General features: G+C 41.8%; 2 protein-coding genes across 5 annotated transcripts in view; one reads left to right on the forward strand and one right to left on the reverse strand.

Annotated features, from left to right (window-relative positions):
* Window positions 1-879: 879 nt before the first annotated feature.
* Window positions 880-6,579, reverse strand: PIGW (phosphatidylinositol glycan anchor biosynthesis class W). Of its 4 annotated transcripts, XM_081346602.1 has the most exons (3): window positions 6,318-6,579; window positions 5,343-5,438; window positions 880-5,070 (listed from the first exon to the last, which is right to left on the reverse strand). In XM_081346602.1, the coding sequence occupies exon 3, from the start codon at window positions 3,468-3,470 to the stop codon at window positions 1,959-1,961; it is 1,512 nt and encodes a 503-aa protein (XP_081202728.1). In that variant the 5' UTR covers window positions 3,471-5,070; window positions 5,343-5,438; window positions 6,318-6,579; the 3' UTR covers window positions 880-1,958. The 4 variants fall into 4 exon arrangements, with proteins under 4 accessions (XP_081202728.1, XP_081202730.1, XP_081202727.1 ...); XM_081346604.1 differs by lacking the exon at window positions 5,343-5,438; XM_081346601.1 differs by having other exon boundaries at window positions 5,343-6,579.
* A 1,303-nt stretch (window positions 6,580-7,882) lies between these two features.
* The window catches only part of MYO19 (myosin XIX), a 59,775-nt gene continuing 42,688 nt past the window's right edge, over window positions 7,883-24,969 (forward strand). The window contains exons 1-4 of the mRNA XM_081346579.1: window positions 7,883-8,312; window positions 15,331-15,466; window positions 19,995-20,143; window positions 22,709-22,822. Coding sequence (XP_081202705.1) covers window positions 8,304-8,312; window positions 15,331-15,466; window positions 19,995-20,143; window positions 22,709-22,822 — 408 coding nt within the window. The 5' untranslated portion in view covers window positions 7,883-8,303. The remainder of the gene's footprint in view (window positions 8,313-15,330; window positions 15,467-19,994; window positions 20,144-22,708; window positions 22,823-24,969) is intronic.

The following is a 24,969-nucleotide window of genomic DNA, read 5'->3' on the forward strand; positions in this document are numbered from 1 at the left end:
AGGTATGAAAGAGTTTTATCTTAGTGTGACTTCCATTCTTCTTGACTTTCTTTCTAGTAATAATTAGATACCAGTCATGAATGGTTGTAACTCAAGTACTATCTGTATGCACTACATTTTTTCAGTGTGATTGCCAAGTTTCAATTGCATAAGTACTGGTACTTTTGCATAAATTGATGGTGTCTCAGAACAAGTACAACAAATGGCTTGTTTTATTGCATCAACTTGAAAATGGCACGTTATTGTATAATGACTTTTGTTGGGCATGGCTCCATTGCAAACTTCATTGCTGAGGTGATGACCTCAGAAACGAGATCTTTAATTTTTAAATTACAGTATTTTTATATTAGTTGATGTTTATTTCCCTAATCAATGGTAAATTATAACAAAGGTAATGTAGGTAGCATTTGATCCATTTCCACAATCCTAAGTAGAACGGCTGTCTTCATTTTCTATATTGCAATCTACCTTCCCCATACTCTTTTGAGAGTTCAGAGCTTGTTACTTAACAAGCAATGCATCTTTATGATCTTCTATCTCAGGGGTTCCCAACTGGGGGGTGCTTGCACCCCCTGGGGGAGCAAGACAACATTCCAGGGGGTGCGAAAACTTGGGTTTAGACGTTTCAAAATTATAGTGTATATGCATAATTTCTTTTGAACTTTTGTAAGGGGTGCAAAAATATATCGGAAGCGTTCTAGGGGTGCCGGGTATAGAAAAGGTTGGGAGCCGTTGTTCTAATAAAAATATATGACCTTTAGAAAAATAAGAATTTTTCTTTGTAAACCAGTGATGTGTTTTATTAGTAATTTGTAAAAAGTTGATTTCAGAATCTTTACTTTTTTTTTACATCTAAGGTTACATGCTGTTTGTCTATATTGCTACAAATAGATTTGGCTCTTGGCACTGCATGTTTTATTTTGGAAACATGAATTTTCTTCATGGATTTTTAATATATTTTAAATTAAGTCTGTAAGAGCATCTGACATGCGTATATTTATGTATGTCATAGTATTAGCAAATGCTGATCACTTATCAGCATAATATATTGTGATAGGGTTCACCCTCTACAGCAGTGATGGTGAACCTTTTAGAGACCGAGTGCCCAAACCGCAACCCAAAACCCACTTATTTATTGCAAAGTGCCAGGGCCACATCAGCATTGTGGTGCCCTCTGGGAGGGCGTGGCCAGGGTGGTCACAGCAGACTGGGTGGGTGTGGCCATCTCAATGCTCTAACACCTCTATTCCAGCTTGCTGGCCGGCCATTTTGCCTGCTTTGTGCTGGGTGGGGTTGCTGCTCCGGGCAGTGGCAGCAGCGCCCTAAGGGACCGGCGCGAGCTGCTAGTGGCAGCGGTGCACGTGCCCACAGAGAGGGCTCTGAGTGCCGCCTCTGGCACGTGTGCTATAGGTTCACCACCACTGCTCTACAGTAACACATAAAATGGCATTTTGATTTTGGGGCAGGCTAAATTTATATATGTCAGTTGGGCTAAGCAGAAACAATAAAACAGATACAAGAACCTTCAAGCCACACCATTTCCCCCACCCCCAGCACTCATATTGGGGACCTCAGATTGCACCATGAAATTATTTTTTCTAAAATAAAAATCAAAACAGGTGCCTTTGTCTTTATAAATTTTATCCTTACAAAATAAAAAATTGTCCCAGCCCAATGATAATGGCTTTTATATTTCATGACGTCACAAAAATTTGCAAACTATCACATGGCAAGAAGCCTCTGGTTAAAAATAATTCTTTTCCATTTCCCATAAATCGGTTGCTAAATATCCCAGTAAAAAAATTACACTATCTCATGCATATAAATCTAACGAAAAACACCAAGGTTTATATTTCATAAACTGCAGTTTTTATCATTTTTATTGGCAATATTTTTGTGCCTTCAAGTCAATGTTCACGCCTGGGGACTGTCTAGACATGTTCCTGCAGTTTTATAAATTACCAACATTTTAAAATTATATTTTTTGCTTCCAATAAATACATAACCAAACAGTTTGTAAACATATATAAATGCACTATTAACATGGCAGAGAGTGTGCTGCTGTGTACTGTATCAACCTGCATATTTACAAGACCAGTTAAAACATTGGCTAGCAAAAAATGCAGAAGCTGGTTTTTGTTTACCGCATTGATCATACACATACTCTGAGATTTGGTCTTTCTGTGCCGGAATTCCAAATTAGTTTTTTTATATGTTGATGAGTGCAGAACATTCCAACTACTAGGAATATCAGCCCCACCCACAAGAAGCTTTGTGAATACGAGAATGAGATCAACCACTAAAAAAGAACTAAAGAGAATCAAGCAGCTAGTAACAATCCATATACAAAAAGAAAGGTTTGCCATTCTTCGGGACACAGTGTCAGTGTACAACTGAGCAATGTGGAGGCATATAAAAAGGAGAAAAATTGCCAGTAAAAAGTAGCAGATTACTTTAAGCCACTCTTTTGCTGTTGTTCTTTTTCCTAACAAATAGAAACCTACTTGCACACTGGACAGGTAGATAGCAAGGTAACCGATGACAGAAAATATGCCCTCTCTGTTGGCATTTAGAAAACCAGTCCTTGAATCTTGCCCATTGCTTCCATGCAAAATAAACATTTTCAGGGGTGTAACGTCAAGAAAGCATTCATAAACTACAGCAAGCGTCACTGCGGCAACCCAGGCTTTGTGCACAGGGAACACAGTCAGAAGCAGTGATGCACCCATCCGTACAGCAGCTAAAGTGAAGAAAAAGTTCCAGTGCACACCGTATTCAGTGACATGTTCATAATAGTCAGCTGCTTTAACACTCATTAGTCGTCCGAAGCCAAGGAGAACGAGGGGCCATACGGTCAACAACTGCCTTGAGAGATAAAAGAATTTGTGTTGCGTTGCACCGGGTTTCAGCCGAACCTCTGGACAAACCACACCATTTCCAAAAACAAATATTCCAACTCCCAAATCCATCACTCCTGTCCCATAAGTCTCGGTTTTGGCATATCTCCGGGGATACTGTGGGAAGTCTACAGCCAGGATACTAATGGATGTCCACAAATTGATGAACACTCGAAGCGAAGTTACGGAGGGAATGTAGTCTGGGTCCAATTTGGTTCTCAGGAAATCATCTGAGATTTGCTTACGTGACACTTGGGCATAATTTGTCCGTTTAGTATAAATGACAGAAATCAAGCCTACGCAGAATACCATAATGGAGAGGATCACAAAAGGGAACATGGAAGCTAAAATTGTATAGGAAAGTACTGGAGGGACGATTAAAACAGTAAAGTCTAGGAAAAAATTACCATACATTGAGCATAAAGGTCTTCCATAATGGAGAAAATAGAAAATTAGGAGCAACCCTCTGGTAAGAATACATAATGGTGCAAGCGGTAAGCCAACAGAAATTTCAAGTAAGGTTGTTCCATTCAGGTTACTTAGAAAGGCTTCTTTTACCAGTTGCTGTGACATTTTTCAGCCTCTGCAAAGTTACATTTAAAACAAAAATCAGAATGGCAAGCAAGTAAAATGAGTCAAAAGCAAGCAACTGAGTTTACTTCAAGATAGATCCCCACCTTTCAGAGATTACTTTCCAGTTTCTCAATGTACAATAGAGGATTTATTGGATAAAACAATGGACATTGTTTTGGGAACCATTGATGAAAAATGTCAGGTAGCAGTAATGTATTATCTCCTCAGGCAGTCCTCGACTTATGGTCGTAATGAACCCCAAAATTATGACTAAGTCATTAAGGGATTCATCACGTGACTGTGCCTAATTGTATTAGTTTTTTGGTATGGCTGTTAAGCAGATGTGACAGTCATAGAGTGAACTATATGGTTGTGGTCATTAAATCTAATAAATCTAATAATAAATTAAACAAGTCCATTGTCCGTAATGGGCATTTATTGCCAGAAACAGGAAGCATACACCAGTTTCCAGCCATAAAGTCATACATTGCAGTCATGGCTTGCTGCAAATGACCCGAAACGCAATCATGCAAGGAGAGTGTGGCCATTTGAATTTCAAATCTGGATTTTTAGGTACTGTATCTTTTCGGGAGGTTGTTATAACTGAATGGTTTCAAGTTGATAACTACATGTACAGCAAGCCTTGTACCCCGTTTATTTTCAACTCAGAATCTCTGGACAAAAAGGTGAAACTATAAACAGCCATCTTGAACCATCTTCTCTTTGTTGAACTCTTAATTTCTCAGTTGGTTCAACCATAATAATCCTTAGGTTGGCTTTCTCCACATTAACATATACCAGATACAAAGGAATCCCCAACAAGCAGTCATTCTCATTATATCTGGAAGATCACAGTTTTGAGAAGCAGCATAGAATTCTAACCGTTTGGTAAGAGCTGAGGTAGAAAAATAGCTTCTAGTAATGTACCCAAGTCCATTTTCCCCCCATATCCAAATCACCCTACATTAACGCATTAATATCCACTAATGGCTTTCAACAACCCAAACTATGGACATTCAGCTACAGTGTCATCATGCAGAATGTATCATTGCTTGTTGTCTCTGCTCACTCCCTCTTATGCAGACACTTATGCTGGGAATTGAAGTTGGATATGGACATCCCAGCCATCTTATTTCAACTTGTCCATAAATGAAAGGATGTATCATCATGCCATAACTTGAAACACTTAGGAGATGAGAGATCATGCGGTCTATGGCTAGTATCTCCGTAGCCCACCACAGATACTATCATTCTCTCAGCTGGCATCTATTGGATTGGAATGGCATGGAAGACTTTTGCGCGCTGTGTAAGACATTTCAAGCACTGGACCATTCTTCAGCAACTCACCAAACCTCAGATGTGATTAAGTGAAATGTGAGCCTGTTTTTTCTGGTAGTCGTTGACCTTCTCAAGTTGTCTCCAACAGCCTCCAGATTGGTTGGATTTCAATTCTCAGAATTCTTCAGCAGGGCCATTTTTAAAAACGGTGAGGATTAAAGTCCACCCGTTTTGAGAAAGCTGTCTAGGAAAAGGAGCCAAGGGAACAGCTTTCACTTCTACTTTCTGCCCAGGGCTGCTGAGCTGAAGGCTTCCTCCAGCCCTATAAACAATTTTGGGAAGCAGACGAGAAAGATTTGCGCGAGAAATTATCTTCCAACCAAAGATATTGTGATCTAGAAGCAAAAAAGAACGACCAAAACTAATTGCCCTTCAGTTAATAAAGCTATTCCCTTTTTCCTTTTTCATTCATCCCTTGGCACATTTCTATTCATTATTTCTCCATATAACTGGTGGAACAGAAAATACCCTGTGAAAAAGGTAGAGTAGAAGTCTAAGAAATAGAGAGAGATAAAAGTAATAAAAAATAAGTACTTCTTTGCATAAGGAGATAATTCAAGGAAGATTCGTCGCTGTTCTCAGCATGTTTTTTTTCTAGCTAGCCGATTCCTTAGAAATTCCTTCTCACTGCTGAAAAACAAATAAGTTATTCTTTGGAATCTACAAATTCAATTTTTTTTACAATGCATTCTGATTGACAAGGCATGTTGAACTTATAACAAAACATTGCAGTACAAAATGTGAAGAGCTGGGTTATAGTGTTCCAGTAAACACATCCAGTTTTACTCCATTCCATTTCAATTCTGTTTATTCCCAAAATGGTCTAGAGTGCTGAAATGTTAATCTCTTTTTTAGGCTCATTACTGAACATGAAATTTGGAGTTTAGGTTTTTCTCCCGTAAAGGAGGAAGGGGCAGAGAATGAATAAAATGTCAATACATAGAATAATATTTTTTGCTATTTGTAAATCAATCAAGACATTTCGTTGAACTGCTGACAACAAAAATTAAAAAAAAACAGTAAAATGAAACAAGCAATTTCAATCAGGCACTGCACTGCCCAATTGTGACAAGAATCACAGAAAATTTAAAACATTTAAAATTAATTTCCTTTTAACAGGAACGGTTACAATAATTAAATTTAAATTTTAAACCAAATCCCCCTGGAAGCTGCTCTCTAGGCAGCGAGCGAGTCTAGGACCTGCCCTTCTGAAGCAATTAACAGATAAATACGAGCTTATCCCCAGACTTTGGATATTAATTCAGACAGGCTGGGAGACGGCAACAGGAAGAGAGAAAAGCAGTTTAAAACCCAGTTGAATTATCCATTTCTTTGCATTTTTCAAATATTCACCCGGACATGCTTTGAAAGAATAACCTGCATGAGTCACCAGGGAGACCAACTCCTTAAAAAAAAATAATAACAAGCAGGATTTGAGTTGGTTCAATGAGAATATTTCCTCTACAGGATGACGCACTTAAGAGAATTGCCCTTTCAAAAGAATATTACTTTTGGAAGCCTGGGATACAGTTTCTTCTTTTGCCTTCCGCTGCGGACTATTCTAAACTTCCTGCTGCTACAATGCCGTACCCACCCACCCCAAAAAGTAAAGAAGGAATCCGTTTCCTCGCGACATTTTCATCAGCAAATATCCTACGAAACGGCACTGCCTGATTCACCACGCCGTTTGAGCAACGCACGCTCGTTACCTGTTAAGCGGAGGACTGAAACGTTGCAAAAAAAATAAATGCAAAATTACGTTCCGATCATATGTATGAAAACTCCTTCACGTCCATCTAAGCCAGAGCCTTACTGAATCTTAAAGTGAACCCATAGATAAGGTCAAAAAACACCGAAAAGGGGTCCCGTTAACAAGAGGGTTTGTTCTAGGCTTGTTAAAACTTGGACCCAAATCTCTCTCTCTTTTTTTTTTTTGCACGGAAGGAAAAAATTCCCACCTGACATTCATCAAATCCGGAGCAGCTCTACTCAACATCCGTCAGAAATGGTGTCGGGTCTCCTGCTTGGGGGGGGGGGGGAAGGACTAGATGACCTACAAGGTCCCTTCCAACTCTGTAATTCTAATTCTAACACTACTTGGGTTAATAGACCTACACAGACCACGGCTTCGAGACTACTCCCTAACCAGCCATCCCTAGCCTCCCTCCTGCCCTTCCTTCAACTCTGAAGTTACAACCCAAGGCCAGCAAACCCTGCGCTTGGCGTCTCCGCCCGTTTAGAAGCGCTTCCTCCAGATTTTAGACGTTGAGTGTGACATCTTCCCCTTACGTGAACTGAGTCCCTTCGGGTGGACAACTAGCACTTTACGACCCTTTTAATCGGCCAGCTGCTTCATTTGAAGGACCGCGCGTACATCCTTGCAATGCGAAGAATTTACAGGCCAAAATAATTAGTAGTAGTAGTGGTAGTAGTAGTAATAATTAGTAGTAGTAGTAATAATAATATAAATAATAATAATAAAATAAATAATAATATAAATAATAATAATATAATATAATAATAATTTTTTTTAAAAAAATTCCATTTATATCCCGCCCTTCTCCGAAGACTCAGGGCGGCTTACAAGCTTAGCAGTAGCCTTCATTCTATGTATATGCCTGCTTATTAGGGCTTTCACACACACACCAAGCGGCATTATTACAAAGTCAGCTTAATTGCCCCCGACAATCTGGGTCCTCATTTTACCTACCTCGGAAGGATGGAAGGCTGAGTCAACCTTGAGCCTGGTGGGATGCGAACCTGCACTAATTGCAGGCAGCTGGTGTTACTTAAGGAGGCATTAGCCCACTGCTCCACCAAGGCAATAATAATAATAATAATAATAATAATAATAATAATAATAATAATAATAATAATAATAATAATAATAATAATAATAATAATAATAATAACGACGACAACAACGACGACAACAACGACAACAATAACAACAATAATAAATAAATAAAGGACAGTGAAGTTTGTGCGCCTCCCGCGAAGTTCGCTTGGCGAAAAACGCCGAACCGCGCGCGGCATCCGCAAAGCGCTCGAGCACGCGATGCGACTCCAGACCGGCTCCTCTTACGGGCCACGTGTTGCATTTTTCCCAGGGGTTGCCTCTTTCGGGGTGGGGAGGGGGAGGTTTAAACTTTGCCAGGAATCCAGGATTCCCCACCCCACTTCCGCAAGGAAAGAGCCCTCCGCCACCGTTCCTCTCTCTCCTTCCCTCCCCAGGAAAAAAAAAGAAAAAAGGCCCAGGGCTTTGGGCTCCGCACCCGGCAGGCGGGACGCTCAATCCCGGGAATCGAGCCTCGCCGATTCAAATTCAGCCGCCCCCGCCTCCTGCCCCGCCTTTGCCTGGACTGGGACTGGTAGGGAGCGACCTCAGCCTTCCTTCCTTCCCCGGTTGTCGTTAGAGGACGTTTGCTTCGGCTTCCCCAGGACCGCCACGAAACTCCGATTTATAGCTGGCTCCGCTTTCCATCTCTTATCTATATGCGGCGGGTGAGTCCGATTGGGCAATACGTCGCTCTGTTTTCTCCCTTCCCTTCTCCCCCCCCGGACTCCCCCCCTCCCCAATCTCCATAACTAAACCAGAGCACTGATTGCTCGGTCTGCCCCCGTAATGTGCCCTCAACTTTTGAGAAAAAGGTGTAAACCAGGGGTCTTCAAACTTAGCCCTTTCACGACTTGTGGACTTCAACTCCCAGAATTCCTCAGCCAGCATGCCTGGCTGAGGAATTCTGGGAGTTGAAGTCCACAAGTCGTAAAAGGGCCAAGTTTGAAGACCCCTGGTGTAAACGGAGCAAGAGTTCGGCTGCGCATCTACGAAGTTCCTTCTTCCTTCCCACGGCGAAGCTTAAGCAATGGGAGGGAAGAAATCTTGGCAGAAGCAGCGGGGGGTTTTTTGGGGGGGGGGAAGTAATTACCAGATTGTGTAAATCGAGAAGCGACAGCTAAGAGACCTGGCTTTCTTTTAATCCCAACATTTGCCAAAAAAAATAAAAATACTTGGGGTTTTGTAGCACGTTATCCAATAGTAACAATAGCAGGTAATAACAGGTAAGGGCCCTTTTATAGGAAATGAGTATAGGTCACTGCAATACATTAAAGTTGATCCTAACTTTAAAACCATACTGACTGACTGTAGTTCACATAATACACATAAAAAACCCTCTTTTGGTATAGTGTAATGGTGACCCTAAGGGACGCGGTGGCTCAGTGGGTTAGGACGCTGAGCTTGTCGATCGGAAGGTTGGCAGTTTGGCGGGTCGAATCCCGAGTGCCGCGTAGCAGAGTGAGCGCCTGTTACTCGTCCCAGCTTCTGCCAACCTAGCAGTTCGAAAGCACGTAAAAATGCAAGTAGAAAAATAGGGACCACTGCGGTGGGAAGGTAACAGCGTTCCGTGCGCCTTTGGCGTCTAGTCATGCCGGCCACATGACCACGGAGACATCCTCGGACAAGTGCTGGCTCTTCGGCTTTGAAACGGAGATGAGCCCCTAGAGTCGGAAACGACTAGCATGCATGTGCGGGGGAACCTTTACCTTTACCTTTACCTTTAATGGTGACCCTGTCTGTATTTGTACACAAACCTTTGCAGTCAAACTAAAAGTGCTGGAATATAAATGCCAAATTTAAAATTTGCCAAGGTCCAAAATAAGCTTGTTCAGTCACGAAGTCTGCATGATAGTTCTTTTGATGAGTACAATGTCATAATTCAATGGAACCTTTATACACAAGGATAATCTACTACCAGCATGTGAAAAACTGAAATAATCCTGCTTGGTCAGCTGGTGGTAAATTTTTAAAGGTACAAAGCCAGAAGCAAGTGGCTTTTTAAAAAATGAAATGTTTATATGAGAAGTTCCATAGATTTCAATAGGACTTTCTGACATTAAAGATTTAGGCTTAATGAAAAGGGTGAAGGAAACTGGAGGATTTTTAAGTGTTTGAAGTTGTTATCTAAAAGGCTGGCATAACATGTGAAATGTCAAATCTTGACAAAATCTTGGTTTATGGCTACACATGGTGTATGAACCCAATTAAATATATTATTTTGATAAATCATGACTATAGCCTCATATTTGCTATCTGGAATGCTTCCAACTAAAAATTTGGGACAAAACTCTTCTAACCCAAATCAACGTGTTGCCAAGCCTGGACTGGGTTGTTTAACATTGGGACCCCAATATTCTACTTTAATCCAGACCTTGTTGCTACGTCCCTTTGCAATTGTTGTGGCTTTCTTTACTTAACTTTTTCTTTCTTGATGAATATGCAGTGGGCAAATTTGTCCTAAGGCTAAGACTGATCGTTAAAAGAATGATTGCTGTGTTTTTGTTTTTAATTGGACCTTGTGCTACAATGCTGTAGTAGTCTTCTGTGTCCATCAGCTTCTCAATACATCCATCAAAGTGGAGGGGTTTTTTTTTCCAGTCAAAGAGCTTCTACCCAGTGCTTATAATGCAATTCCACTAAGTCTTATTCATGGTGTGTGTGTATGTCTGTGTGTCCAAGTAATATTGTGACCTCTAAATGGAAATTCTAATCTGAGGCAGAAAAAAGAAGGCAGGCACTAAGAATTTAATATTTTTTTCTGATTCAAGAAGACTGTTTTTATACCCGTAAATCCTGAATTTTGAATGCGTGTTTTCTTTTAAACCAGTTTGGGATGAGGAGAAGAAATCTTGTTTACAACTCTTTGTATAGATTGTAGGTTATTTGAAGGACAGCTGTGATTCATTAAAAAAAACCGCTAGTACACAGCAATAGATCTTCAATGTTAAGGACAGAGTAGCTTTATTGTTACCAAGTATAAACAGGACAGTACTTTGTTCTTGTTGGCTGTTTCGGTGTTTTAGGGTTTAGCTTGATTTAAATTAAATTATAAAATCCAAAGTCAGTATGTGTTGATTTGTTCATTCCCTCCTAGCCAATACTTGTGGTCAGTACTAATCCTTTTCTTTCCACTGTCCAGGTTGATAAGAGGCAAAGTGTGACCTCATTTGCATAGAATGGAATGGGATACAGGAATCAGCTTCCAATAATCAAAAACTGCCCATGGTAAACCCCAATGCAGAGTATATTAACTGCATTGGGTGGCTTTTCAAAACCCAGAAAATAAAAATAAAAAAGACCTCTGGGCTTAATTTGATTGATAAACTCAGCCATTATGATTTGTACAATTCTGCCCTATCCATTGGCAATTTAGGAGTAGGCAACCTTGGCTCTTTTATGACTCGTGGACTTCAACTCCCAGAATTCCTGAGCTGGCTCAGGAATTCTGGGAGTTGAAGTCCATGAATCATAAAAGAGCCAAGGTTGCCTACCCCTGGATAAACCATGGTTCAGTTTAAGGTTGATCCCATAGGCTCTGCTTGTACACTATGCTTGATTAATGGTTAATACTATTAAAGTTTCCAGAATTAGCACTTTGCCAGGATTTGCTCAGCACACGTAACCAACCATAAGCATTCTTTCCCATGTTTTACCATATTTTATTCTAAGGAATTATATTAGCCCAACAAATATTGCTTGGCTCCTACATAGCTCTAAGACAGAAACTCTGGTATACAAAGTGCAATATTTAGTTCAATTGTAGTTTATATGTCTTGTTTCTTGCCTGCTTAAAAATGGTAATGCAAGTAAGAGCTTTCAGGGCATCAAGATTTTTGTGATCAGACGGTAAGCATTTTCTCCTGGGAAATTTGCAGAGAATTTAGTGTTTGCCTAATAATAATAATAACAACAACAACAACAACAACAACAACAACAACAACAACAACAACAACAACAACAACAACAACACTGACCTTATTTTGGCACAGGAAACTTCACAGTTTAGAGTAGACCCAGTTAGCTTTTGTAGGGGAGACTCGAAGGACCCTAAGGCTGTAAATTAGACTTTTTTTTCTTCTTCCATTCAGTGGTGTCCAATTCTCTGAGACCGCCTGGATAAGTCTTTCTAGTCTTCTTGTGTCAAGGTTTTTCAGAACTGGTTTGCCATTGTCTTCTTCCTAGGGCTGAGAGAAAGTGACTGGCCAGCTGGCTTTGTGTCCAAAGCAGGACTGGAACTCACATTTTTAGTGTTCTTCCATGCTGAAGAAGGGAAACTGCTTCTTGGCAGATATAAGACTTTTAGGAAAAGAAAGTGCTGTTTTTCTAGCCCCTTTTCTGCTTAAAATATACACCCCTCCTGCGTGAGCTGCATTGGTTACCGGTTGTCCTCCGGGTGAGATTTAAGGTGCTGGTACTCACCTTTAAAGCCCTACATGGCTTAGGCCCGGGATACTTGCAGGACCATCTGCTGCCGGGAACGACTTCCCATCGCCCAGTACGCTCACACAGAGAAGGCCTCCTCAGGGTACCTCGGCTAGACAATGTCGGCTGGCGACCCCCAGGGGGAGAGCCTTCTCTGTGGGAGCGCCAGCCCTATGGAACCAGCTCCCCCCTGAGCTTCGGATGGCCCCGGATCTCCGGTCCTTTTGCCGCGGCCTCAAAACACTCCTTTTCCACCTGGCTGACCTGGACTGATAGGGATTTTAATTATGTTTTTAATTTTTAACTCTAATTTTTAATTTATTTTAATTTTAATTTTAATTTATTCTACAGGGGCCTTTATTTTTAATTTTTATTTTAATCTTCTGTATTTATTGTACGTTATTGTTGTTAGCCGCCCTGAGTCCTTTGGGAGATAGGGCGGCATATAAGTCCCAATAATAAATAAATAAATAATGGTCACTGTATAACAGAAAGCAGTTAATAGAAACTGCATTATTGTACCACCTAATTCTTCGTAAAGAGAGGGAAGAATCTTAAGAGAGAAAATAACAGGAGAGGAAATATAAATGTGCTGTGTGCATGTAATCATAGGTAAGCCAGCATTTTGTGTGGCTTTAAGGCTATTATCCGCCAGTTGCTCTGGAGTGGGATGAAGCTAGCAATCAAAAAGCATGTTTTCAGACTTTTTTTTCCTTGCCCTTCTCATAAAACTTTCCACGGACCACACCCAGGCAAAATTGTCCTGCCTCCCTTTTCCCTTTAGGCTTTTCTCCTCTTTCTGCTAACGTATGTGTAACAACCTGCAAACAGATCTGTTTTACTGGAGAAAAATCACTGGATTATCTCCAACTCTAATAGTAGCAATGTGATGTATATGTTTTAAATTTAAACAGCTGCTTTGCTTAGTTTGGCTTCAGGTTAGAATTAACATGGATACCGGTAGCTGGTTCCTCCTTTCATAACACTTACCAAAATACACCGAAGTTTTGGAAGCAAATTAAAACTGAATAAAATTTACCTGCAGGTTTGGAAAAAAAAAGCCCTGATAGAGTAATTTTGATTATTCATCCAGAGCTAAAACTGAAACCGTTATTAACAGATGAAAATGGTAGATATGTGGCAGTTGAAATCGGAATGCAAGAGGTTCATACTGTACAGGTAGTCCTCGACTTACAATCACAATTGAGCCCAAAATTTCTGTTGGCTAAGTGAGACATTTGTTAGGTGAATTTTGCTCCATTTTACGACTTCTCTTGCCACAGTTGTTGAGTGAATCACTGCAGTTAATAACCTGGTTGTTAAGTGAATCTGGCTTGCCCATTGACTTTGCTTGTCAGAAGGTTGCAAAATGTGATCACATGACCCTGGGACACTGCAACTGCCATAAAGTGATCACGTGACCCTGTGGATGCTACAATAATTGTAAGTGTGAAAAACAGTCATAAGTCACATTTTTTCAGTGCCCTTGTAACTTTGAATGGTCACTATGCAACTATACAACACTATGGTTCACAAGGTTCATACAATTGGTGCCGAACTAAACCCTACAGATTATACTAGTGAATGCCTTAGAGCAGGGGTCTTCAGACTTGGCCCTTTTGTGACTTGTGGACTTCAAGTCCCAGAATTCCCCTGCCAAGTTTGAAGACCCCTGTGTGAATCTAATTCATCAATCCAATTCAATCCAATCACTGTATGAAACCTACATTTTACTGAACCAGAATGCAGTTTGGTTTACAGTGATTCATCAACCTAGTAATTGCAGTTCAGGGAGGCAAATGATGTTGCATGTATCATGAATTTGCCAGACACGTGTACATGTTATGATGCATGTGATTTCATTGTACCAAATTCCTTTGTCAAGAAACCTTGAAACTAAGGGTTTAGTAACTACAGTTAATCCTAAACGCACAACCATGATGAAGGGACTGGAGGTTAAAACATGTAAGGAACGGTTGCTGGAATTGGGTATGTCTAGTCTAATGAAGAGAAGGATGAGGGGGGACATGACAGCAGTCTTCCAGTATCTCAGGGGTTGCCACAAAGAAGAGGGAGTCAAGCTATTCTTCAAAGCACCTGAAAGCAGGACAAGAAGCAACGGATGGAAACTAGTCAAGGAGAGAAGCAACCTGGAACTAAGGAGAAACTTCCTGAGAGTTAGAACATCAGGCAGAGATGACCTATCCATTTTCCTATCTTTAACATATCATTGTTGAGATATTAACATATCTCAACATATAAGAAACGGTTGCTGGAATTGGGTATGTCTAGAAGAGAAGGACGAGGGGTGACATGAAAGTAGCCTTCCAATATCTCAGGGGCTGCCCCAAAGAAGAGGGAGTCAAGCTGTTCTCCAAAGCACCTGAAAGCAGGTCAAGAAACAATGGATGGAAACCAATCAAGGAGAGAAGCAACCTAGAACTAAGGAGAAATTTCCTGACAGTGAGGGCAATCAGTGGAACCACCTGCCTTCAGAAGCTGTGAATGCTCCAACACTGGAAGTTTTTAAGAGGAGACTGGACAGCCATTTGTCTGAAATGGTATAGGGTTTCCTGCCTTAGCAGGGGGTTGGACTAGATGACTTCCAAGGTACCTTCCAACTTTATTATTATTGTTATTGTTATCATTATTATCATTATCATTATCATTATCATAATAATTTAGAGAGTGAAGTTACAATAGCATTGAAAAAAGTGATTTATGACCATTTTTCACATTTATGACCATTACAGCATCTTCATGGTCACATGATCAAATTCAGATGCTTGATTAACTGTATTTATGACGGTTGGTCACATGATCACCTTTTGTAACCAACTGACAAGCAAAGTCAATGGGGAAGCCAGATTCACTTAACAACCATGTTACTAAACAACTGCAATGATTCACTTAACAACTGTGGCAAGAAAGGTCGTAAAATGGGGCTAAATTCACTTAATAACTGTCTTGCTTAGCAATGGAAATTTGGGGCTCAGTTGTCATAAGTCAAGGACTACCTGTATTGCAATGCTGGGCACCCTTTTATGCAAGCTAGCATGAAGCCAGAAGGGCAAAATTCCTGTAAAATGACAAGGCAGAAATCGCACCAGAATGCAAAACTCACGACTTCATGCGGATTATTATTATTATTATTTTAAAAAATAATGTTTTAAATTTAGGTTCCTGCAAACGATATCCTGACATGTTTGGAATAATATCTTGCTTGTGTTAGTCTCTTAATTCTTCTATCTCTGCTTTTAGGTTAATGGCTTCACGGCCCATCACAATGGGGAGGATAACACTTTGGGCAAAGAAGTTGAATCATTTCTGAGTGACCAACAACAATTCTCTTGCATCAGTAACCTTACCAAAGTGAATCCTGTAACCACCACATCTGGTAAGAGCTAAAACACTCTTAAAGAAAACTTTTGCTTCAGAAGTGCTCTTTTACACACACACACACACACACACACACACACACACACACACGTTACTGCTTGTTCATGAAAGTTTTTCTTTTTTATATATTTTATTGGTTTTTTTAACAGAACATAAATCAGTAATTAGTAAACAGTATGTTGTCTGGGTAACATTTATAAAACAATCTTTAACAATTGATTTCTATAATCCATATTCCATATGTTAATTTCAGTGGATTTCCCTTTCCCCCGAAGTATCCTTCTTGCAAACATTAGATTAAAACAATTCTCATTATTTTGATAAACAACAATTAAGTATATAGTTTTTCCAATATTCCTATTAATCATTTTAGTTGCCTTATCGTAAATCCTGTTGCCGTGCTTATTTCAGTTTATTTCTCCCCCCCCCCAAATTCTAAATATTCTTATTGGTGACAGTTTTCTCAACAATTAATTACATTTACATTGGTGGATTTAATTCTATTTTTTCCATATAAGCCCTCTCATACTTTTATATTTCTTAAGCAATAGATAAAAAAGTAGAAAGAGAAAAGAAGAGAGAGACGAAAAAGAGGAGAAAAAGAAAAAGAGGAAAAAAAAGACAAAAGCAATAAAATACAAAAAATAACATACTACTTAAAATATGTATCCCTCCTAACTTAATATATATATTTATTCCCTCAATTTCTTATTCTTTTTAACCATAGCTAAGAATACATTTAATCTCTTTAAACTTGAAGCATTCCATTCAGTAGATCTAATCATCTAATCCAGGGGTGTCAAACTCAATTTCATTGAGGGCCGCATCAGCATTGCGGTTGCCCTCAGGGGGCCGGGTGGGTGTGGCCAGGGTGGGCGTGGCCTACTGGGTGGGCGTGGCTAGAGTGCGTATGGCCTACTGGGTGGGCGTGGCCAGCTCTACATCGTTGGCATCAAGGGTGCCTATGGGGGCCCGGGCAGGAGTGGGACAGATCTGAGGGTCTCTGGCAGGAGGAGGGTCTCTGGGCCAGGGCCAAGGCAGTGGGGGCCGTTCCCTCACTGTTTCGAGGATGGCTTCGCGGGCCGCATGAAACCACTTCGCGGGCCGGATCCGGCCCCCGGGCCTTGTGTTTGACATGTCTGATCTAATCCTTTAACCCTAATTCAAAACACATTTTTTATGCTTTTCTTATTGTCACATTTAAATAACTCAAATGTTTGCTTTGATTTAATAGACTCAGTTGCCTCTTGTACATCAGAGATATACAGAGATATGCTTTTTAATAATTTTTAATTTTTGTATCTTGTTTTTATGTATTGCCCTGTTCACCGCCCTGAGTCCTTCGGGAGAAGGGCGGTATAGAAATTAAATTAATAATAATAATAATAATATTTGTCATTCGAACAATAATAACATGCAGAAATTACAGGTAGTCCTCGACTTAATGACCACAACTGAGTCCAAAATTTCTGCTGCTAAGTAAGACATTTGTTAAGTGAGCTTGGCCCCATTTTACCACCTTTTATTTAGTTGTTAAGCAAATCACTGCAGCTTTTAAGCTAGTCACTCGGTTGTTAAGTGAATCGGGCGTCCCCACTGACTACTCTCATCAGGAGGTCGCAAAAGGTGATCACATGCAGCCGTCGTAAATATGAGTCAGTGGCCAAGCGTCTGAATTTTGATCACGTGACCGTGGGGACGCTGCAACGGTCTTCACGGTGAAAAACGGCCATAAGTCGCTTTTTTTCCAGTGCCGTTGTAACTTTGAACAGTCACTAAATGAACTGTTGTAAGTCGAGGACTAGCTGTATGCTGGAAATATGACCCTTGTAGCCTGTTGCAGTGAAGCCTGGAAAATCATGGATGCTTTCAACAGGTAGTGCCCACTTAATTACGACCTTGTTTAGCAACCGTTTGAAACTATAATGGAGCTGGAAAAGTACCTTTACATCCAGTCCTTGCATTTAACCATCACAGCATCCCTGCAGTCATGTGATTTGACACCAGCGAATGCTTACCATGGTTGCAGCAACCCATGCAATCCATTTGTGCCCTTCACACAAGAGATGTTGGTGAAGCCTGCAGTAAAATCGCGAATCGCTGTCCCTCAAATGTTTCGCTTAATAAAACCATGAGTTCGAGTCCCGCCTAAGCCACGAAAGCCAGCTGGGTGGCTTTGGGCCAGTTGTTCTCTCTCAGCCCAACCCGCCTCATAGGGTTGTTGTGGTGAGGGAAAACAGCTGGAAGATGGAGCATGAGTTAGGTCCGCCTCCTTGAGTTTGTAAAAATAATAAAGGTGGGATACAAAGAATTGAAGCCTTTGAACTCTGGTGCTGGAGAAGACTCCTGCGAGTCCCTTGGACTGCAAGGCGATCAAACCAGTCAGTCCTAGAGGAGATCAACCCTAACTGCTCTTTAGAAGGCCAGATCCTGAAGCTAAAACTCAAATACTTTGGCCAGTAGAGGACAGGAAGGCCTGGAGGAACGTTGTCCATGGGGTCGCGATGGGTCGGACACGACTTCGCAACTAACAACAACAACAATAAATAAATAAATAATTTAAAAAGAATAAATAAATAGAAACGAACTTGTCAGCTCGTTGTTTTGCCTAGTGACAGAGTTGCCAATCCAGTTTGTGGTTGCTAAGTGAGATCCACCTGGACTTCAAGAAATTTAGAGACATGCTAGAACCAGGGTCTTCAAACTTGGCCCTTTTATGACTTGTGGACTTCAACTCCCAGAATTCCTCAGCCAGGCATGCGTGCCTGGCTGAGGAATTCTGGGAGTTGAAGTCCACAAGTCATAAAAGGGCCAGGTTTGAAAACCCCTGCTCTGGAAACAGGTTGCAGCAAGTTTGACTGCCTTGAAAAACAAGCAACTAATGTTTTTCCACAGCAAGAAAATAGGGAAATTGTTCCATTTGGCCTGTCGTTTGAAGATCTGCTTATTCCAGCCTTTTTTTTTTAATGCTGAACGTTTATTTTCCAATATAGCTGATTAAGGTTCCACCCCTGTCACCTCCAGGAGTTTGAATGACAGGTACTCCTGGACCACAATTGAGTCCAAAATTTCTGTTGCAAACCAAGGCAGTTTTTGCCCCACGTTTGTGATCTTTTTTGCCACAGTTAAGCAAATCCTTGCAGCTGTTAAGTGAATCGTGCAGTCATTAAGCAAATCTGGCTCCCTCCATTGACTTGGCTTGTGGGAAGCCTGCAGGGGAGGTTGCAAATCGTGATCACATGACCCCAGGACCCTGCAACCGAATAATAATAATAATAATAATAATAATAATAATAATAATAATAATAATAATAATAATAATAATAATAATAATAATAATTTATTTATTTATTTATTTATTATTTATTAATTTTATTTGTATACCGCCCTTCTCCCGAAGGACTCAGGGCGGTGAACAAGGCAATACATATTAAAAAACAAGATACAAAAATTAAAAATGATTAAACAAAATGCCCATGAATAAGTTAAAACACATTAAAAAATAGGTTAAAACAGATTAATAAAACCCAACCCCATCCCATCAGGCCAGGCCAGCTTGTTCGAAAAGGTAGGCTTTGAGATCGCGCTGGAAGGAGCGGAGGTCAGGCGCCATCCGGAGCTCGACCGGAAGATGGTTCCATAAATCCGGCGCGCCCACAGAGAACGCCCTCCCCCTGGGGGCCACCAGTCGACAATAATAATGATGATGATGATGATGATGATACAAAAAACTGTGCTAGTCGGAACATCTTACGTTTAAGGAGATACCTGGTTGATACCTAGGATGCTGGCAGCAACCCGTGTCAACCATTAGTGCCAGTCAATTTGAGTGTTCAGTTGACTGAGGTTCAGGTTTAATGAATAAAAGTTTTATAATATAATAATAAAGTTGGAAGGGACCTTGGAAGTCAACTAGTCCAACCCCCTGCTCAGGCAGAAAACCCTATACCATTTCAGACAAATGGCTGTCCACTCTCTTCTTAAAAAGCTGCAGTGTTGGAGCACCCACAACTTCTGGAGGCAAGCAGTTCCACTGGTTAATTGTTCTCACTGTCTGGAAATTTCTCCTTAGTTCTAGGTATCTTTTCTCTTTGGTTAGTTTTCAACCGTTGCTTCTTGTCCTGCCTTCGGGCGCTTTGGAGAATTGCTTGACTCCCTCTTCTTTGTGGCAGTTCATGAGGATTGCTGCAACAGTCGCAGATGTGAAAGCCATCAGGGCTGTTGCAACTTCACACAGTCACTAAACAAATGGTTGTAAGTCGAGGACTATCTGTATGTATAGAGTCTTTGGATCTGTACGCATGAACTTCAAGGTTCCCGAATTCCCAAGCCAACATGGCAATTGCTGGGGGAACTGAAGCCCATGAAATGAAATCAGCTTGCTCAAATGAAATTGCAGCCTGCCCAAAAAGAGATTAGCAAATGAGGCAGAGACTTAATGTTCTACATTTTGAAAACGGTATCCACAATAGATCAGTCAAAAGAGTCAGGTCGTAAATACTGACAAAATTTTCTGCTGCCTTTAGTTCTGAAGTGTCTGCAAGCGAGGTATGCTGTCGATGTGTTTTATACAAAAGCGGGGTGCAGCCTTGTGGCCATCAATCCCTTCCGTCCTGTTCAGCCTCTCTACTCCCAGGAGCTCATGAAAGAATACCACACTGCTGCCGGTCTTCAGGTGAGAGGGTGTGCCGCATTGGCTGATTGCCGCCTTTCTGGAAAAACAAACTGGGTTTAATGTTATGTTAGATTAATGTTTTTCAATCTTAGCAACTCTTAAAATACGTGTGGGGTCCTTGGTGCTCTCTGAGCTTGGTGGTTTTCTTGCAGATGTTTCATGACCAAGCTAGGTAACGTCATCAGTTCTAGAAGAGAATGGGGTTTGCGGCGGTGGGGAGGAGGAGGCGGCAGAGAAGAACTGTGCGGTCCTTGGTGCTTTCTGAGCTTGGTGGTTTTCTTGCAGACCTTTCATGACCCAACTAGGTAACACCATCAGTGTTAGAAGAGAGTGGGGTATGAGGAGGAGGAAGACTGTAGGGTCCTTGGTGCTCTCTGAGCTTGGTGGTTTTATTGCAGACATTTCATGACCCAGCTAGGTAACATCCTCAGTACTAGAAGGGGAAGTGGGGATTGTGGAGAGAAGGAGGAGGACTGTGAGGTCCTTGGTGCTCTCTGAGCTTGGTGGTTTTCTTGCAGATGTTTCATAACCGAACTAGATAACATCAGTGCTAGCATTGATAATTTTACCTAGTTAGGTAATGAAATGTCTGCAAGAAAACCACCAAGCTCAGAGAGCACCAAGGACCCCACAGATCAACCCTCAGCTATGGATATTCTCTTCTGTTGGTCTAAGATGTATGGACTTCAACTCCCAGAATTCCTCAGTCAGCATACAGTACTAAGCACAACATGCGCCATGGGCATCATTGCATAAATTATATAGTTTGAAATTTGTTTTACTTGTTTAATATTTTACTTGTTAAATACCTGTGTATTCGTTCAGCTGTCACGTTTCAAACTAATTTTACTGCATGGAATTTCACAATTATTTTGTCTGACTTGTACACCACCTTGGTAAAGGCATATAATAAAAATGTTGCTAGTAATGTTATTTTAGAACAAAGCACTGGACTGAAGCTTCCTATTCTTTAATTTTCTGAAATATATAGGGCGAGTCCAGGGAGGAGCAGTGCAGTGCATGGTTGGGGTGATGAGTTAGGAATGGAGAGACCCATGCCTAACATGGAAGTGCCTGAACGACTTCACGTCAGTACTCTTGCTTAGCCCTAACAGGCATGGACTCTGTGACAGGCCATCTAAGAAATAGCAATAGCACTTAGACTTATATACCGCTCCGTAGTGCTTTACAAGGGACGTGGTGGGTTAGGATGCTGAGCCTGTCGATCAGAAGGTTGGCAGTTTGGCGGGTCGAATCCCGAGTGCCGCGTAGCAGAGTGAGCGCCTGTTACTCGTCCCAGCTTCTGCCAACCTAGCAGTTGGAAAGCACGTAAAAATGCAAGTAGAAAAATAGGGACCACTACGGTGGGAAGGTAACAGCGTTCTGTGCGCCTTTGGCGTCTAGTCACGCCGGCCACATGACCACGGAGACGTCCTCAGACAAGCGCTGGCTCTTCGGCTTTGAAATGGAGATGAGCACCAGCCCCTAGAGTTGGAAACGACTAGCACGCATGTGCGGGGGAACCTTTACCTTTACCTTAGTGCTTTACAGCACTCTCCGAGCGGTTTACAAATGTCAGCATATGGCCCCCCAACAATCTGAGTCCTCATTTTACTGACCTCGGAAGGATGGAAGGCTGAGTCAACAACCTTGAGCCCGTCGGGATCGAACTCCAGACTGTGGGCAGAGTTAGCCTGCAATGCTGTATTCTAACCACTTTGCCACCAGGATTCCTATAGTAAACAAAACTATCCCATCACAACGTATATTGCTAGCTTCACTGTAAGAAATCAGAGTGCATAGTGTAAAAGCAAGCAGATCCTGCAGTGTGGGACAAATTCAAAGAAAAAAACTACAATAACAACTACTGTTGGAAGACCAGAAGACAGGGAATTGATAAGGACCAAGGTGTGCTCAAGGGATGCGGTGGCTCAGTGGGTTAGGACGCTGAGCTTGTCGATCAGATGGTCGGCAGTTTGGCGGGTCGAATCCCGAGTGCCGCGTAACAGAGTGAGCGCCTGTTACTCGTCCCAGCTTCTGCCAACCTAGCAGTTCGAAAGCACGTAAAAATGCGAGTAGAAAAATAGGGACCACCACGGTGGGAAGGTAACAGCGTTCCGTGCGCCATTGGTGTCTAGTCATGCCGGCCACATGACCACGGAGACGTCCTCAGACAAACGCTGGCTCTTCGGCTTTGAAACGGAGATGAGTACCGGCCCCTAGAGTTGGAAACGACTAGCACGCATGTGCGGGGGAACCTTTACCTTTACCTTTTTAAGGTGTGCTCGTGCACATGAAGACTCGGCTTACCTTGGTTTTTGCTAATTTCCCAGTTCTGGTTCAGCCTTGTGTTTGGTGTACAGGGTTCACGTCCAGTTGTGTCCGTGTGTTTGTGTGTCCATGTGTGTATCAAAATGGGCAGGATGGCAATTGTGGCACTACCTCCATCACCCATCCAAGATGTTACTGTCGATTCCCTTTTGCTGAAAATGCTACAGTCTGCTGTTGAATTGTCTGTTTCCATTTTTCCTTTCCAATTGCTTGTGTATTCTTTTTCTTCCTTAGGAATTAAAACCTCACATTTTCACAGTAGCAGAAGAAAGCTACCGAAATGTCCAGAGCCAGATTCCATTAGTCAATCAGTCCATCATTGTTAGTGGGGAAAGCGGTGCTGGTAAAGTAAGCTGAGATCTCTTTAAAATTGCTTTGGGGAAATTTTGCATGCTCATTTCTGGTTGAATTGACCTACACGTTTGTGTGACCAGCAGATTTTTTTTTTCGACCTGCCTTCTGAAGGTTGGCACCTTAACCTATTTTTCCACGTTAGAAGTTAAGGCTTTGAGTTTCATCCCCTTCCAGTTTTGATTTGGATGAAATCAGTTTGTTCTTGCATCTGCATAACTGTAATTACTGAATCGGGATTAAAGAGAGAATCCAGATCCTGTTAAAGATGGTGCTTGATTCAAACCCGGAAGGGCTCTGCTCCAGTCTAATGTGGGAAGATGCAGAATTGGCCATTTTGTGTCATTTGTAGCTGGACCTGGGAGATCAAATGGTAAAAAGTGCCTGAGGTTGACACCCCACAAATGCCACCCTTTCCATGTTTGAAAGGGCAGGGGTAGGCAACCTTGGCTCTTTTATGACTCGTGGACTTCAACTCCCAGAATTCCTGAGCCAGCGTGGCTCAGCATGGAAACCTCTCCCTTTCTCCTCAGCATGGCTGGCTCAGGAATTCTGGGAGTTGAAGTCCACGAGTCATAGAAGAGCCAAGGTTGCCTACCCCTAGGGCATCACTTACATGACAGTGTCACCACTCAGGTTGTGATCACGTCCACATCATCACAGTTTGTCACAGCTACCGCAAAACATTAAATAGCATTGCCCCATAATCCTCTACCATTCTACCATTCATATAAAGAACGGTTGCTGGAATTGGGAATGTCCAGTTTAATGAAGAGAAGGACACGGGGTGACATGATAGCAGTCTTCCAATATCTCAGGGACTGCCCCAAAGAAGAGGGAGTCAAGCTATTGTCCAAAGCACCCGAAGGCAGGACAAGAAGCAATGGATGGAAATTAATCAAGGAGAGAAGCAACCTAGAACTAAGGAGAAATTTTCTGACAGTTAGAACAATTAACCAGTGAAACAACCTGCCTCCAGAAGTGGTGAATGCTCCAACACTGGAAGTTTTTAAGAAGAGATTAGACAACCATGTGTCTGAAATGGTATGGAGCAGGGGTGTCAAACTGCTGGCTCACGGGGCGGATGCATCATAGCAAAACCGTGCCCACCCCATTGCTGGCAATGGCAAAAAAAGTAGTGATACATCGCGACATGTCATGTGATGTTTCAAGGTATAGTCTCCTGCCTGAGCCAGGGGTGGACTTGAAGATCTCCAAGGTCCTTCCAACTATTCTATTCTATTCTATTCTATTCTATTCTATTCTATTCTATTCTATTCTATTCTATTCTATTCTATTCTATTCTATTCTATTCTATTCTATTCTATTCTATTCTATTCTATTCTATTCTACTCTATTCTACTCTACTCTACTCTACTCTACTCTACTCTACTCTACTCTACGAGACAGGTGAACCCAGATCACAACTGAGCCCAAAATTTCCACTGCCTAAGCAAGACAGTTCTTAACTGAATGTATCCCATTTTATAACTTTCCTGGTTAAGTGAATCACTGCAGTTGTTAAGTTAGTCACACGGTTGTTAAGTGATCATCCAGCGGCTTCCCCATTGACTTTTTCCTTGTCGGCAGGTCTCAAAAGGTGATCACATGACCCCTGGGACACTGTAACCGTCACAAATACATGCAAAGCACCCAGATTTTGATCATGTGACCACGGGGATGCTGCAACAGTCATAAATGTGAAAAACAATAATAAGTCTCTTTTTTCAGTGCTGTTGTAACTTCAGATGATCGCTAAATGAATGGTTGTAAGTCGAGGGCTACCTGTAATATATTTCCCTACTCTCTATTACAGGGGTCTCCAACCCCTGGGCCACGCCCTATTACCAGACTGTGGCCCATTCAGAACTGGGCCGCAGTAGCGGTGGGCAGGCACGCTTGCGTGCGAACCTTCACTTGCATGAACAGCGGGCGGGCGCGTTCGCACATGAAGTTACATTTGTGCAAACGGCAGGTGCGCACACATGCTACTCGCACGGAACTATCCCGTCTTCTCCCCAGCGGTCCATCAAGCCAGAAAGGTTGGGGACCGCTGCCCTATCAGACCTTGTCAAAACTGCCTGTCAAGTTTCCGATGGATGAGCTCTTCAAAGAACTCTGAGGCATTGTTTACCTTAAAAGTC

The sequence above is a fragment of the Vipera berus genome, assembly GCF_964194415.1.
Source record: "Vipera berus genome assembly, chromosome: 1".
Taxonomy (NCBI): domain Eukaryota; kingdom Metazoa; phylum Chordata; class Lepidosauria; order Squamata; family Viperidae; genus Vipera; species Vipera berus.

Coding starts and splice junctions, on each gene's coding strand:
- PIGW (XM_081346604.1), bottom strand. CDS start 3,470: ATGTCACAGCAACTGGTAAAAGAAGCCTTTCTAAGTAACCTGAATGGA.